This window comes from Pseudophryne corroboree, chromosome 6 (genome assembly GCF_028390025.1).
Source record: "Pseudophryne corroboree isolate aPseCor3 chromosome 6, aPseCor3.hap2, whole genome shotgun sequence".
Classification (NCBI taxonomy): Eukaryota; Metazoa; Chordata; class Amphibia; order Anura; family Myobatrachidae; genus Pseudophryne; species Pseudophryne corroboree.
Genome location: NC_086449.1, coordinates 71,565,528 through 71,582,870, shown reverse-complemented (window position 1 = coordinate 71,582,870; position 17,343 = coordinate 71,565,528). Strand labels below are relative to the sequence as shown.

At 46.3% G+C, this 17,343-nt stretch overlaps 1 protein-coding gene across 1 annotated transcript; it reads right to left on the bottom strand.

Moving 5' to 3' along the window:
- Window positions 1-910: 910 nt before the first annotated feature.
- CLPP (caseinolytic mitochondrial matrix peptidase proteolytic subunit) lies at window positions 911-17,054 on the bottom strand. Its single transcript, XM_063931134.1, has 7 exons — window positions 16,945-17,054; window positions 7,009-7,110; window positions 5,028-5,099; window positions 4,836-4,932; window positions 3,700-3,887; window positions 2,537-2,642; window positions 911-2,210 (listed from the first exon to the last, which is right to left on the bottom strand). Exons 1-7 carry the CDS (start codon window positions 16,966-16,968, stop codon window positions 2,056-2,058), a joined length of 744 nt encoding a protein of 247 aa, XP_063787204.1. The 5' UTR covers window positions 16,969-17,054; the 3' UTR covers window positions 911-2,055.
- Window positions 17,055-17,343: the final 289 nt, after the last annotated feature.

Genomic DNA, 17,343 nt, shown 5'->3' with positions numbered 1-17,343 from the left:
TGTGGGCTTAGGAGTGAGGATTAGTGGGGGCATAAAGCAGAGAATAAGAGCTGGGACCACGGATGAGGTTTGGTGTTGGCACAGAGAATAAGACTTGGTGGTAGCATTAAGCAAAGCATAAGAGCTGGTGTGGGCCACGGATAAGGCTTGGTGAGGCCATGGATTAGGCGTGGTGTGGGCATAGGAAGTGGGGCTTAGTAGTGGCATAAAGCAGAGAATAAGAGCTGGGGCTATGGATGAGGCATGGTATGGGCACAGAGTGTAAGTCTTGGTGGTAGCATAAAGCCGTGAATCAGAGCTGGTGTAGACCACAGATGAGGTCAATGTGGTATACAGTAGAGAAAAAAGACAGAGAGTGATAAAACAGGACAGAGCTGAGGTCCTCAGACCACATGTTGCCCATCTCTGCTCAAACTACTTTGTCCACATCCCACCCACTGCGATAAATGCGGGTGAGAGTTTCCTACCCTTGTGACACAAACTAAAATAAACCCTTCTTTATATTTTGAAATAGTTAATTTATCTACTACCATACAGTATCTAGCCGTACCATCTCCTCTGTAGTGCCATGGGTGACTGGTTTGTAAGAGATCTCAGACATTGAAATTTATAAAGGATTGTCAGAAGCAACATATTACAGAGCGTGAGGTTGGGGGGGGGGGGGTTGTTTCCTCTCCCTTTAGCACTGGAGAACCCCACGGTTCCTGGTCACACATGTCGCTTTGCCGGGTGTGTATCAGATCCAGCTCCCGACTGGACAGCGGCAACTCCTGGCCAACTAGGTGCCCATTTGGTACACCTCCTTACCCCACAAGGTTTTCAGCACGATCATCTCCCAGACGTGTTATGTCAGACTAACGTAATGCGGGTTGGCTGATGCTCCAGCATATGGTATGGGTCACAAACAAAATGTAATATAATCGCTTTATTACCACAAGACAGCATAGAAAGAAAAAAAAAGTAATCAGTAAATCCAATTAGAAACAATTTGTGAAAATGTACTCAAAATAAATGTAAATTTGTTCTATTATATCACTATGCACGGAGTGGGTGTTGTGACCGTGGTGGGGGATGGGCGGTTTTATGACAGCAGAGAGTTGTAGACCTGGTCACACAGACAAAACCCCCCCCCCACCACAGCTGTGACCGCCGCAACGAACCTTGTTAGGCAGGGATCACCAGGTCCCAATATCTCATGGGTATTTCAGGCATCGGGGATTAGCAGAAATCTGGTGGGGAAGGACAACACTGAGGAGACCGAGAACAATTTATCTAGGAAATGGTGACCAATAGGCCCCACACTGATTTTCTATACACCAAATCCATTCCCCCTCTTCTAGACCGATAGGTTTTAACAATTCCATATAGTACAGAAGAAACATCTCAGAGTGGTGTGTATGTCTGTGTCGTCTATAGGGAACGGTCTGGTGTGTGCACAGGTGCGACCTTATATAAGCACAATTACTACTCGTCTATGAAACTCTTTATCCAGGTGGCCTTGGGTTGGCAGAACGTCAGACGGACGCTAATAGTGAGCTGTCTATTATGCTGGTTCCTGTGCACCACCCACAACCTACGTGAGATGACCGGAAGAAGGGGACACCCCGGAATAACACCAAATCTCGGAGGACGAAGAAAATAATTGCCATACGGGAGAAAACAATTATTGTATCTGGATTTCCCATTTAAGCAGATACAAGGAAATGACTCCAGCACATTTTCTAACAAACCCTTATCCCTCTCCTTGCCAGCAGCTTACCGTTACCATACAGGTCTCAACAGACAGATCTATGTGAAAATAAATTTATTTTCCTCTCTTCAACGAGACTGGAAGAAGAGCAGGAGGGAGACGAGGTCGGAGATGATGGCGCGCCCCTTTCCCACGGTTGATGGCGGTGGTAAGAGGAGAGATATCCCAGTCGACATCTTCTCTGGTAGCTGGAAGCTGCTTAATGTGATATTCTACCGAGGAGACTGGAAACTTCAGGATTAGGCAGCACATACTAATGTTTTTAGAGGGAAATCAGGCAACTCTGCTTTTCCCCTCTCTTCTCACTAAGGCTCAGTGGGTGGTGGCTGCTCCTCTGATTTTTTAACCAGTTCCAGTTCATCTTCTCCATCTTTAGGTGGGTGCACCAGCACCTTGTCCAGGATGCCAAACTCCTGGGCTTCAGTGGGGCTCATGTAGCGATCTCTCTCCATCACGGACTCTAAAGAAAGAAGAAAATACATTTACAAACCCTCAGGCAGTCAGCAGACAAGCAAGCGGGTAAGTTCCCGGCCTGGACGGACATGTAACGGTGTTAATTGTAGGGTAGAATGTCACTAACCAATTGACTTTAGTGAACGCTATAATTAAACCATATGCAGGTAATCTGGCTGTAATTTACATCTCTCTCTGTGTATTCAGTTACGCAAATCTATCAGTCAGCCAGAGACCGTCCATCTTGAGCACGGACTATAGCAGACGCCCACAGTGGATGGTGGAGCATTTGAGGGGGTGGACTGACCTTTTTCAGTGCAAGCGCGGACTCACCGATTAGCGACAGCGGCTGTGACGTGTGTTTAGCGTAAATTTCATTAATTTGCCTCTTAAGCTTCAGGATTTCCTCAGCCTGTATTGCGATGTCTGTGGCCTGACCCTGAACATGACACAAATATAGTATTCAGTGACCTGTACATAGCCGTGTTCTTTCATTACATCGGCCCTAGAGTCTCCAATTGTGAAACAGTCCATCCTTCTGAGACAAACAACGTTCACTCCTGTTCATATAGTATGGGGGTCGTCACTACTGCTTGAAACTAAAGGTGGGTACACACTATTAGATATATCTGCAGATCAATTGATCTGCAGATATATCTATGTACGGATCGGGCAGTGTGCTGTGCATACACACAGCCCGATCCGTCGGGGGACTGACGTCATGAACTGGGCGGGCGGGCCCTGTCAATCACCGCCGGCCGCCGCAGCATGTGTACGGGCGGTCGGACGACCGCCCCGTACACACACAGCGACAGGCCAATATATCGTTAGATATATTGGCTGTCGGCTGTGCTGCGCGGCCGACGCGATACGTCTGTGAACGACGGAGTTCACAGACGTATCGCCCGTACACACTGGCTGACGGTCCCGCGATGTATCGGCCGTTCAAGAGAACGGCCGATACATCGACCAGTGTGTACGGGCCTTAACAGACTTATGCTGGGTACACAGTGGCAGATATATTGGCCAATCAGTTGGTTGTCCAATATATCTTTTGCTGATCTGCAGGTGTGTACAAGCAATATATCTGTGAAAGACGTCTTTCACAGATATATTGCATCTGCTGTGCAACACAGCAGATGACCAATATATCTGCAGATATATTAGTGCATCTTTCAGTGTGTATGAACAATCCCCATCTGCATATATAGCTGCAGATAGATTGAACAGCAGATATATCTTTAAGATATATTGGTGCATCTTTCTGTGTGTATGAACAACCACCATCTGCAGATATATCTGCAGATCGATTGAACTGCAGACATATCTGCCAGTGTGTACCCAGCTTAAGACACAGAAAGGTTACCAGTGTCCTTATTTGGCTTTACTGACCAAACATATTTAACAAAACAAATCACAGACATAAGCAGACTGTCCTATTGTGCAGGACGTCCCATAATGCATCTGTAGGCACAAGTCGGCTCCCTCAGGCTTACCCTGACCCCTCCAGAGGGCTGGTGGATCATGATCCGGGAGTTCGGCAGCGAGTGTCTCATTCCGCTGGAACCGGCTGCTAGGAGAAGAGACCCCATACTAGCGGCCTGTCCCACACACCACGTACAAATAGGATTCAGTATATACTGCATGGTGTCATATATCGCCAAGCCGGCTGTCACCGAGCCCCCTGCACAAGCAAACAATGCCAGTAAAACACAACATGCTACATATACAAACATATAATGCACCAATTGTCTAGAAATATATAAACTGCGCATGATGGGAGACAGCGCAGAAAGAGAGAGGGAGACGTAAGACGGTTCTAGCCTAATTTTTGCACTACATGTACAGATTATGTATAATGTAATACCATCATACATTTATCAAGGCAAAACCACGGCTAAGCAAGATGTTTTTATGTTTTAGCCAAGGAGCAACTGTCCCGTGTTCCCCCTCCCCCGTGGTTTTCTGAATATCCATAGTCACATAGTAGTTGTGCCCCACACACTACCATACTTCAGCTAATGTCCATTTCAAAATGCTTTTTTGACTCAATGTTACGCGACAACATGGGCTGTAAGAGACTTTTGTTTTGAAACATTATTTACCCATTTACAGAATATATATCTCTTCAAATAATCAGAATAGAGCGTTTTCCCACTTGCTTTATGTAAGCACAGAGATCCGGGAGTCAGCTAGGCAAAACCAGCCTGATAACAGATTGCCACTTTAGTTCTAGCGGCGGACTTGTCAAAATGACATCCAGGTCCAAGTTTGCTCTTTCTTTCTGGATCTGCTCCTAACCGTGAATGAGGCTGTTCACCTGCTGCTATATCCTCACCTGTGTTACAGCACAAACGTATCAGTAAATGCATCCATTGTTTGCATACTCCCTTTTACGGCAGCTAACCTTTGGCATCTGCCGCCCCGCTGCTTATGTGAGTGCTAGAACCGCTGATGCAGAAATGTTTATATACCATGTACTTGTCCTGCATTGTCGTGTACTGTAAGTCTATGTGTGCTCATTTGTTTTTGCCCTTTGTTAAGCGCTGCGGAACCCTTGCGGCGCCGTATAAAGGCTAATAATAGAACCGTATAAATACATGTAGAATGGAGGCTGACGCAGACACTGTACCTGGGCTATTGATGTACATGTGAATAGGCTTCTTGTTACTCTCCGACTGCAGGTAGAGGAGCTGAGCGACCACCAGGCTGGAGAGGGAATCGTCAATCTGCACAGAGAAATACGCATGAGGACCCTGGAAAAGACCACACGGACAAAGGGGATGGGTCACAGGGAAGAATTCCAAGTGGTCGCGAATCTCACCGGCCCCATGACGCAGATGATGCGCTCCCGAAGCAATCTGGAGTAAATGTCGTATGCTCTCTCACCGCGGCCCTGGGGAAAAAGAGAACGGACTGTTATATTTCCTGGCAGAAGCTTATATGTTGCAATATGGATTGTTTTTCCTTTGTAAATTATTCTTAAATAAAACGCTAAAGGGCCCTACACATTCGGCGATGTTCCGATACGGCCGGCGGGGGTAGGGGATGAAGTTTCTTCACTCCTCCCGTCACACGGCTCCATAGCACTGCACGCTAATATGGACGAGATTGTCCATATTGGCTTACATGCATAAGCGACCCGGCACCAATGATGAACGAGCGTGGGGCTGCGCATCGTCCATCGTTGATGCCTAAACATTGAACGATATGAACGAGTTCTCGTTCATTAACGAGCGAGAACATTCATATCGTTCAGTGTTATCTTCCAGTGTGTAAGGCCCATAAAAGACACAACTTTTTGTTTTTATTATATTATACTCCTCACACTGTGAATTAATCGGTGCAGCATTGGGGCTTTTATTCCGGAAAACGACAGATCTAGACAGAGATCAGAGACTGAGGCATCCAGCGAGATAACGCATTAGAGACAGGATTCCGGATTCCCCTCCTCCCTCTAACTCAGCGTCTACTGGTATCCTCCAGCCTCATCTGTGTCTCACATTATGATAATATACGTTGTTTTCATATTTCCTTCATTTGCTAGGTTTGAGGTTTATAGGGACGGGACCAAAATCATGACTGTGAAACAGCTCCACCAATCGTGGTTCAGCTTTAACGAATAATGTTCTTCATGTCGGTGACATAACGCTAGTGTACAGACTAATTATACTGGCCGTAATATGATGTATAATGCAAACAAACACAGTCTTTGTATTACATTTAGATTTTATTGTGGAGATTACGGGTAGCCATATACGGGGTGACAAGGGATGAGGACGAACCTAATCACAACAAAGGGGAACAGACAGGAGAGAAGATAATATCTGGGGTTGAAGGTTATTACACCGAATTAAAATACATTATATTAGACATCATACAGATCTCATCGTTTGTTTGTTTGTACTGTATGTTTTATTTCTAAAACTAGGTGTCTATTGATACTTTTATTCTTTTTATAAAAAATGCAAAATACGAAAAAAAAGTTTTTACAAGGCCAACAGACTAAAAAAAACAAAACAAGGAACGCGAGATCTAGAAAAGGCTTACACCTTCACCAGTAATTTATATAGTGCACACATAATACTCAGCGTTTTACAGTCCCTGCCTCAGTGGTGCATACACACTATGGGTAGTATTGTTTTACTCACCCGATCTCCCGTCTAAAGTGATGGGAATTCGCAGGTGCAATTAAATTATTTGGGTTTTTTGTATTTGCGCTGATCGTGCCTATAAAGGTCAGGTTTAACCGCATGAAGCAGCTAAACCCGACCAAAGTGCTGGGCGTTATCGCAAAAAAAAGTGCTGTTTGGGAGCCCAAACGGGTCACTTTTCGCGCATTTCAGCTTGCCACCCCCTCCCGGGGAGTGCGAGCTGAAATGTAGACGATGGCAGCCATCACGCCCGAAGAGAGCTACAATTGAATAGCTCCACTGGGCGCCATCTAGTGGCTGCCGGCGGACAAAACATTTGAATTCCACCCTATGTTCCCTACGACATGTTCACGCACACAAATACACACTAGGGTTAATTTTTTTGTCAAAATCCAGTTACCCTACCAGTATATTTTTGGATTTTGAGAGGAAGCTGGAGTACCCAGCGGAAACCCATGCAAGCGCGGGGAGAATATACAAACTCCACACAGTTAGGGCCGTGGTGGGAATCGAACCCACGACCTCAGTGCTGTGAGGCAGTAATGCTAACCATTACACCAACCATGCTGCCAAATGTAAAAGGCATTAGCTGTGTTAGAATATATATAAACAGGGGGAAGAACCAACCTGCTATCTAGTATCATAACTTACCGTCTGCTCCACCACGATGGGGACAAGAGGGAACAGCCGCAGAGGACTCCGATGTACGTTTCTTACATGTGAAAGTGCACACATGCTTTTCAGCGCCGGTCTCTATAGAACAGAGACAATGAGGGACATATATGAAAACCGGCCCCTATGTCACTGCATCCTAATGCTGAGGATGGCTTCATATTATTCCGGCGCCAACCGAAAGATGGCAACTGGCTATAGAATTCTGAATGCTTGGTGTGAAAATGTTGTTACACTGCCATAGATTAGTACGTGCCAAGCACCAGTAACTGTGACCGCCAGCTTCATTATAATAAGCCGAGCATGCATAATCTCTCTCTAATAGGGTCATTTCACATCAAACCACCCCCCAAAAAAATTAAACGTCCACCACCCATCTCATATTTTTACAAATTGTTTTAGTTGAGAGGATGTCAGAACATCTATTTCTGCCACTGTCTGACAATTTGTTGATTAAATATTGAATTTTCAATTGATTACATTATTTACTCATCGCGGCTTCTTTATCCAGTTTATTTGAAGTATCACGGGTGTTTATTAAGGAATCACCATGAAATTTGGACCCCCTACGGTAACTCTTCCTCCCGAAATCCAAACCAAATGACTTTATCTGTTTTACGTTTCAAGTTACGGTAAAAACTTAAGTTTTTCAAAAAAATCTTAAAAAACGCTAGGTTCAATCAACATTAGATATCCCCAAAAAATGTATGTGCTTAACAAATGTATACATTACTACCACACAAAAAATCAGTATGGTACTCTGTTTCATAGTGGAGAAAAAAAATCATGAAGTTGACGTACTGTAGTACCGCATACATAATTAACACAAGAAATCGTGAAATTTAAAAACGTAAACATAAATTGAGTCCCTAACTTATTTAATGTCACAGAATACATGTTAAAACAATCAAGAAAACTTAAAGAAACCCATAGATTACTGGCAGAACCTGATCCAGAACCTACTGGCAACACTTCACCCATTTGCTGTATACAGATAGAGCCAGGCGCTTTTATGCTGCGATGCGTGCTGATGGCAAATGCGACTGATCTCAGACGGCGTTCGCCCCACAGGCTTCCATTGGCGTGCATACGCGTGCAAACTTGCTGCGAGGCAACGATTAGCGCGGCTACATCTGTTTTTTAGGCAAGATGATTGTGTGACACTTTAAACCGTGTGAGTCTGTGTGTTATAAGGGATACCCGTGACCATGTAGCCATAACTGTCTTCATTACGGTAGTTATGAAACACTTAGCGGAACTATTACTAAAATTGGAGTATGTTCTCTACTTTAGTGATGGTACTAGTAAACGTCTTGCCACCCGCACCAGTCTGCAAGCAGTGGAAACTCATCACATCTTGACACCTTTGGACCTGTATAGCTGGGCTGAAAAGATACATGACACAAAGTTTTTCTAAGTGTCACAAAATGAAATACAAGACTGTAACTCCAAGCTGTATAGCCGTTAGGGTGCATCAAACGCCCCATGAATTTTTAAAAGTAAGAAAAATGATTTGTCCCCATGCTACATTTTTTAGAATTGTTAAGGATATATTGCATACCAATTTTGAAGAATCTGAGATGATATTTATGTGGCCCACCATGCCCCTGAAGATTAAAGATTTCTATTAATTTATATTTTTTTTTTTTTTTTTAGTTCTATTTATTTCTATAAATTTCTATTTATTTTATCTGAAAAAGAAATAATGATTTGATTAATGATTTGTGATTTGGATGGGAACCGCCACGATAGGCCCATGAGGCTTCATGCTGTTCCCTACCAAGATACAGACAATTTTTGGGTGTGGAGGTGGACCACATAAGTCAAATCGTACATCAAAAAAAAAAATTCACAGTTGTTTCTATGCTAAAAAGGTAAATTTTAAGAATAGGGACAGCAAGCATTCCGAATGTCGGGACGTTTGATGCACCCTAATTGCAGTCTAGAAACAGCAAGGACTGTGGCAGGAACACTTGCTCATCACCAATTTTCGGCCTATTAGTTATGATTAACTACACATATTCCGATTGTAATCAGATGACACGAAGACAGCAGGAACCACAGTTGGGGGGTATCCAATTACAGGTGAAAATACATTGGCCGATTTTTCCCGAGGTTTCACCCATATTTTTTTTTTAAAGGCTATCCAATTTGGTCGCCTGTCAAAAAAAAAATATCTCCCAAAAACACACAGGTTCAGTGAAACCTGTGTGTTTTTGGTAGAAACAGCCCCGTTTCCGTGGATTTGGTTTTGCATGCCTGAGGCAGGTGAAACAAATTCCCTGATAAGCCTGCGCGAGCCGCAGCTTTACAGGGCTAATTGGATAGCCCCTGGTGGGACAATTAGCCGCGTTAATTTACTGTGGCTAATTGTATAACCCCTTTAGTGTCACTATAACCACAGTCACAAACAATGTAGACAAAAGTGATCTGCAACCTGGAACATACGGTAACCCGTCTTTAGGTCGACAGCACTTAGGTTGATACTCATTAGGTCGACGTGGTCATTAGGCCGACATGGTCACTAGGTCGACACATGAAAAGGCCGACATGAGTTGTTTTTTGTTTGTTTTTTTAACTTTTCATACTTTACGATTCATGTGGACTACGATTGGGAACAGTAACCTGTGCCGAGGGGTGTAGTATGGCATGCCGGCGGCAGGGATCACGGCGGCCGGCATACCGGCACCAGGATCCCAAACGCCGGCATACCGACAGTGGAGCAAGCGCAAATGAGACCCTTGCGGGCTCGCTGCACTCGCCATGCTATTTATTCTCCCTCCAGGGGGGGTCGTGGACCCCCAAGAGGGAGAATAGTTGTTGGTATGCCATGCCGGGTGTCGGGATTCCGGCATACTGAGCGCCGGGATCCCAACAGCTGGCATACTGAATACCACCCGTGCTGAGCGCAGCGGCAGCGGAGTGAGGCACCTATGCCGAAGCATGGCGAGCGAACACGGTGCACTAATTGGGGTTCCTGGTCACTTTACAAAGAAAACAACGCCAAAAAATGATTTAAAAAACTCATGTCGACCTTTTTCCATGTCATCCTAGTCACTGTCGCCCAATAGTGGTCGACCTACTGACTGTCGACCCTATGATCCACGCCTGAACATACATAGCAGCAGTGTACAATAACATCTGGTACATTGGATATTATTCAATGTAATGAGGAGGAACAAGATGTGTTGCTACACTTCATGAAACAAAACCAATCAACAAATGTGTTGTCCTGGCCTTCAGTGTTTTGGGATATCTAATGTTGATTGAACCTAGCGTTTTTAAGTATTTTCGAAAAACATGCGTTTTTTCCGTAACTCGAAACGTAAGGCAGATAAAGTGATTTGGTTTGGATTTAGGAAGAAGAGTTATCGTAGGGGGTCCAAATTTCATGGTGATTAATTAATAAACACCATACCCTCCAGCATTTTACACATAAAAATCGGTACAAAGTCGACAGCAGGGGGCGTGGCCACGGGTAAATTTCCTATACTTTCAAAGGAAGTTTGGAGAGCCAAAAATCGGTACAGACCATAAAAAAAAAGGTACTGTACTTGCCAAAAAGGTATAGTTGGAGGGTATGATAAACACCCGTGATACTTTAAATAAACTGGATAAAGAAGCCGCGACTAGTTAATAATTGAATCAATTGAAAAATCAATATTTAATAAACGAATTGTCAGATAGTCGAGATATATGGCAGAAAATAAGAATTTACTCACCGGTAATTCTGTTTCTCGTAGTCCGTAGTGGATGCTGGGAACTCCGTAAGGACCATGGGGAATAGCGGGCTCCGAAGGAGGCTGGGCACTCTAGAAAGATCTTAGACTACCTGGTGTGCACTGGCTCCTCCCACTATGACCCTCCTCCAAGCCTCAGTTAGGTACTGTGCCCGGACGAGCGTACACAATAAGGAAGGATTTTGAATCCCGGGTAAGACTCATACCAGCCACACCAATCACACCGAACAACTCGTGATATGAAACCCAGTTAACAGTATGAAACGATAGAGCCTCTCAACAGACGGCTCAACAATAACCCGATTTAGTTAACAATAACTATGTACAAGTATTGCAGATAGACCGCACTTGGGATGGGCGCCCAGCATCCACTACGGACTACGAGAAACAGAATTACCGGTGAGTAAATTCTTATTTTCTCTAACGTCCTAGTGGATGCTGGGAACTCCGTAAGGACCATGGGGATTATACCAAAGCTCCCAAAAGGGCGGGAGAGTGCGGATGACTCTGCAGCACCGAATGAGAGAACTCCAGGTCCTCCTCAGCCAGGGTATCAAATTTATAGAATTTTGCAAACGTGTTTGCCCCTGACCAAGTAGCTGCTCGGCAAAGTTGTAAAGCCGAGACCCCTCGGGCAGCCGCCCAAGATGAGCCCACCTTCCTTGTGGAATGGGCATTGACAGATTTAGGCTGTGGCAGGCCTGCCACAGTATGTGCAAGCTGAATTGTACTACAATTCCAACGAGCAATAGTCTGCTTAGAAGCAGGAGCACCCAGCTTGTTGGGTGCATATAGGATAAACAGCGAGTCAGATTTTCTGACTCCAGCCGTCCTGGAAACATATATTTGCAGGGCCCTGACAACGTCTAGCAACTTGGAGTCCCCCAAATCCTTAGTAGCCGCAGGCACCACAATAGGCTGGTTCAGGTGAAACGCTGACACCACCTTAGGGAGAAACTGGGGACGAGTCCTCAATTCTGCCCTATCCATATGAAAAATCAGATAAGGGCTTTTACATGATAAAGCCGCCAATTCTGACACTCGCCTGGCTGATGCCAAGGCCAATAACATGACCACTTTCCACGTGAGATATTTCAGATCCACGGTTTTTAGTGGCTCAAACCAATGTGATTTCAAGAAATTCAACATCACGTTGAGATCCCACGGTGCCACAGGAGGCACAAATGGGGGCTGAATATGCAGCACTCCTTTCACAAATGTCTGAACTTCAGGTACTGAAGCTAGTTCCTTTTGAAAGAAAATCGACAGAGCCGAGATCTGTACTTTAATGGAGCCTAGTTTTAGGCCCATATTCACTCCTGCTTGCAGGAAATGTAGAAATCGACCCAGTTGAAATTCCTCTGTTGGGGCCTTTTTGGCCTCGCACCATGCAACATATTTCCGCCATATGCGGTGATAATGTTTTGCCGTAACATCTTTCCTGGCTTTAATAAGCGTAGGAATGACTTCCTCCGGAATGCCCTTTTCCTTCAGGATCCGGCGTTCAACCGCCATGCCGTCAAACGCAGCCGCGGTAAGTCTTGGAACAGGCAGGGGCCCTGCTGTAGCAGGTCCTGTCTGAGCGGCAGGGACCAAGGGTCCTCTGAGATCATCTCTTGAAGTTCCGGGTACCACGCTCTTCTTGGCCAATCCGGAACCACGAGAATTGTGTTTACTCCTCGCTTTCTTATTATTCTCAGTACCTTTGGTATGAGAGGTAGAGGAGGGAACACATATACTGACCGGTACACCCACGGTGTCACTAGGGCGTCCACCGCTATCGCCTGAGGGTCTCTTGACCTGGCGCAATACTTCTCTAGTTTTTTGTTTATGCGGGACGCCATCATGTCCACCTGTGGACGACCCCATTGATTTACAATCATTTTGAAGACTTCTGGATGAAGTCCCCACTCTCCCGGGTGGAGGTCGTGCCTGCTGAGAAAGTCTGCTTCCCAGTTGTCCACTCCCGGGATGAACACTGCTGACAGTGCTAGTACATGATTCTCCGCCCATCGGAGAATTTTTGTGGCTTCTGCCATCGCTGTCCTGCTTCTTGTGCCGCCTTGTCGATTCACATGGGCGACTGCCGTGATGTTGTCTGACTGGATCAGCACCGGCTGGTGTAGAAGCAGGGATTTTGCTTGACTTAGGGCATTGTAAATGGCCCTTAGTTCCAGAATATTTATGTGAAGGGCAGTCTCCTGACTTGACCATAGTCCCTGGAAATTTCTTCCCTTTGTGACTGCCCCCCAGCCCCGTAGGCTGGCATCCGTGGTCACCAGGACCCAGTCCTGTATGCCGAATCTGCGGCCCTCCAGAAGATGAGCACTGTTCAGCCACCACAGAAGAGACACCCTGGTTCGTGGAGACAGGGTTATTAAACGATGCATCTGAAGATGCGATCCGGACCACTTGTCCAACAGGTTCCACTGAAAGATTCTGGCATGGAACCTGCCGAATGGAATTGCTTCGTAAGAAGCTACCATCTTTCCCAGGACCCGCGTGCAGTGATGCACCGATACCTGTTTTGGTTTTAGGAGGTCTCTGACTAGAGAAGACAACTCCCTGGCTTTCTCCTCCGGGAGAAACACTTTTTTCTGGGCCGTGTCCAGAATCATTCCCAGGAACATTAGACGTGTCGTGGGGACCAGCTGTGACTTTGGGATATTCAGAATCCAACCGTGCTGGCTCAGCACTTCCTGAGATAGTGCTACTCCCACTAACAACTGTTCCTTGGATCGTGCCTTTATTAGGAGATCGTCCAAGTATGGGATAATTAAAACTCCCTTTTTTCGAAGGAGTATCATCATTTCCGCCATAACCTTGGTAAATACCCTCGGTGCCGTGGAGAGTCCAAACGGCAGCGTCTGGAATTGGTAATGGCAATCCTGTACCACAAATCTGAGGTACTCCTGGTGAGAATTGTAAATGGGGACATGCAGGTAAGCATCCTTGATGTCCAGGGATACCATGTAATCCCCCTCGTCCAGGCTTGCAATAACCGCCCTGAGCGATTCCATCTTGAACTTGAATTTTTTTATGTATGTGTTCAAGGACTTCAAATTTAGAATGGGTCTCACCGAACCGTCCGGTTTCGGTACCACAAATAGTGTGGAATAGTAACCCCGGCCTTGTTGAAGTAGGGGTACCTTGATTATCACCTGCTGGGAATACAGCTTGTGAATTGCCGCTAGCACTGCCTCCCTGTCTGAGGGAGCAATCGGCAAGGCGGATTTTAGGAAACGGCGGGGTGGAATCGCCTCGAATTCCAGCCTGTATCCCTGAGATACTATTTGAAGGATCCAGGGATCTACCTGTGAGCGAACCCACTGATCGCTGAAATTCCTGAGGCGGGCCCCCACCGTACCTGGCTCCGCTTGTGAAGCCCCACCGTCATGCGGCGGACTTGGAAGAGGAAGCGGGGGAGGACTTTTGTTCCTGGGAACCTGCTGTTTGCTGCAGCCTTTTTCCCCTGCCTCTGCCTCTAGACAGAAAAGACCCTCCTTTTCCCCGCTTATTTTTCTGGGATCGAAAGGACTGAACCTGATAAAATGGCGCCTTCTTAGGCTGTGAGGGGACATGGGGTAAAAATGCTGACTTCCCAGACGTTGCTGTGGAAACTAGGTCGGAGAGACCATCCCCAAATAATTCCTCCCCTTTATAAGGCAAAACTTCCATGTGCCTTTTGGAATCTGCATCTCCAGTCCACTGGCGAGTCCATAAGCATCTCCTAGCAGAGATAGATAGTGCACTTACTTTAGATGCCAGCCGGCAGATTTCCCTCTGTGCATCTCTCATGTATAAGACTGAGTCTTTGATATGGTCAATTGTTAACAGGATCGTGTCTCTGTCTAGTGTGTCAATATTTTCTGACAGGTTATCTGACCATGCAGCGGCAGCACTGCACATCCAAGCTGACGCAATTGCTGGTCTGAGTATAATGCCCGAGTGTGTATATACAGACTTCAGGATCGCCTCCTGCCTTCTATCAGCAGGTTCCTTAAGGGCGGCCGTATCCTGGGACGGTAGTGCCACCTTTTTTGACAAACGTGTGAGCGCTTTATCCACCCTCGGGGGTGTTTCCCAACGTAACCTATCCTCTGGCGGGAAAGGGAACGCCATTAGTAATTTCTTAGGAATCACCAATTTCTTATCAGGGGAAGCCCACGCTTCTTCACACACTTCATTTAATTCATCTGACGGGGGAAAAACTACAGGTAGTTTTTTCTCCCCAAACATAATACCCTTTTTTGTGGTACCTGGATGTAAATCAGAAATATTTAACACCTCTTTCATTGCCTCAATCATGCAGCGAATGGCCTTAACGGGCATTAAATTTGACTCATCGTCGTCGACACTGGCGTCAGTATCCGTGTCGACATCTACTTGTGCCACCTGAGATAACGGGCGTTTTAGAGCCCCTGATGACTTTTGAGACCCTTGGACCGGCACGAGCTGAAGACTCGGCTGTCCCACAGTCGGCATGTCGTCAAATTTTTTATGTAAGGAGTCTATACGTGCACTCATTTCTTGCCATAATACCATCCACTCAGGTGTCTGCCCCGCAGGGGGTGACATCTCTGCTAAAGGCATCTGCTCCCCCTCCACATCATTATCCTCCTCAAACATGTCGACACAGCCGTACCGACACACTCCACACACACAGGGAATGCTCAAATAGAGGACAGGACCCACAAAAGCCCTTTGGGGGGACAGAGTAAGAGTATGCCAGCACACACCAGAGCGCTATATATATACAGGGACTAACTGAGTTATGTCCCTAATAGCTGCTTATACTGTATACAGTGCCAATTTAGTGCCCCCCCTCTCTTTTTCCCTCTTACTGTATTGTAGAAATGCAGGGAAGAGCCAGGGAGCTTCCTTCCAGCCGAGCTGTGAGGGAAAAATGGCGCCAGTGTGCTGAGGAGATAGGCTCCGCCCCTTTTTCGCGGCCTATTCTCCCGCTTATTTTGGGATTCTGGCAGGGGTATTTACCTCATATATAGCCCCAGGGGCTATATATTGAGGTATTTTAGCCAGCCAAGGTGTTTTTATTGCTGCCTCAGAGCGCCCCCCCCCAGCGCTCTGCACCCTCAGTGACCGGAGTGTGAAGTGTGTATGAGGAGCAATGGCGCACAGCTGCAGTGCTGTGCGCTACCTTGGTGAAGACAGGATGTCTTCATGCCGCCGATTTTCCGGACCATCTTCCTGCTTCTGGCTCTGTAAGGGGGACGGCGGCGCGGCTCCGGGACCGAACATCAAGGCTGGGCCTGCGGTCGATCCCTCTGGAGCTAATGGTGTCCAGTAGCCTAAGAAGCCCAATCCGGCTGCAAGCAGGCGAGTTCGCTTCTTCTCCCCTTAGTCCCTCGCTGCAGTGAGCCTGTTGCCAGCAGGTCTCACTGAAAAAAAAAAAAATTCTAAGACTATAACTTTCTAAGAGCTCAGGAGAGCCCCTAGTGTGCATCCAACCTCGGCCGGGCACGAAATCTAACTGAGGCTTGGAGGAGGGTCATAGTGGGAGGAGCCAGTGCACACCAGGTAGTCTAAGATCTTTCTAGAGTGCCCAGCCTCCTTCGGAGCCCGCTATTCCCCATGGTCCTTACGGAGTTCCCAGCATCCACTAGGACGTTAGAGAAAGAGGATTTTTTTTTTTTACATTCTCTCTTAACTAAAATATTGTCATAAAAATCTGAGATGGGTGGTGGACACGCCTGTTTGAACTGACATGGAATGACCAATACTGATATTATCCATCAGCACATATACAACTGTTGGAGAACTAAAAGTCCCAGCATGCCTGTCAGACAGAAAAACATATAACACTGATTTAACCAGCTACTAAAAGCAGACTTCAGCGACAAGTGGCTCTGCAACCACTGTGGAACTACAAATCCGAGCATGAGGCTGCCAGGGCATGTTGGGACTTGTAGTTCCACAACAGCTAAGTAGCCATGATATGTTGCATATGCATACCTGTGCATAAAGAGTCAGTGGTGGCAATCCTGAACTATAGTACAGTACTATGCTGCATGCACCAATGTATTGTAGGTGACATTTATATGCACAGTGCCTGCAAATGCACATATGTAATGTAACATACTGTACACACATCCCCTCCCTGCTGCACTCTGAACCCCCACCCCCACCGGGTAGGTACTGTACCAGGGTCACTCACCGTCGCCCTAAGTAGCAGCTCCATGCCGTCCTGGTGTCAGTGACTGTTTCATAAACTGCAGAAGCCGACATGACAACTACAAATATGTAAACAGTAATGGTCTCCAATTGTACAGCATGCCGTTACATTCTCGGCCATCGTCTGGAAGACCTGCGACTTCAAGTTTAAGCGGGTGGACGCAGAGAAAATGGTTCCTCTAGTGGGGACAAAAAGCTTGGAGCGTGTTTAGGCGGAAGTGACGCTATGAAGCGCCGCAGGGCGCTGCCATGACACTTGCTATAGGGTTATGGGAAAGGTCCTTAGCGCGAAGAGAATCTAGACGCTACCCTTGCTATAGGGAGTCCTTGATGTCATGTGATTGTTTAAAGTGTGATATTATGGTAACAGGGACAGATAATT

Excerpts from the sequence above, each read along its gene's own strand:
- CLPP (XM_063931134.1), bottom strand. The coding sequence starts at position 16,968 with ATGGAGCTGCTACTTAGGGCGACG. Across the intron at positions 7,111-16,944 it reads AGCTGCTACTTAGGGCGACG|AGACCGGCGCTGAAAAGCAT; the intron begins GTGAGTGACCCT and ends TCTGTTCTATAG. Across the intron at positions 5,100-7,008 it reads CCATCGTGGTGGAGCAGACG|GGCCGCGGTGAGAGAGCATA; the intron begins GTAAGTTATGAT and ends CTTTTTCCCCAG.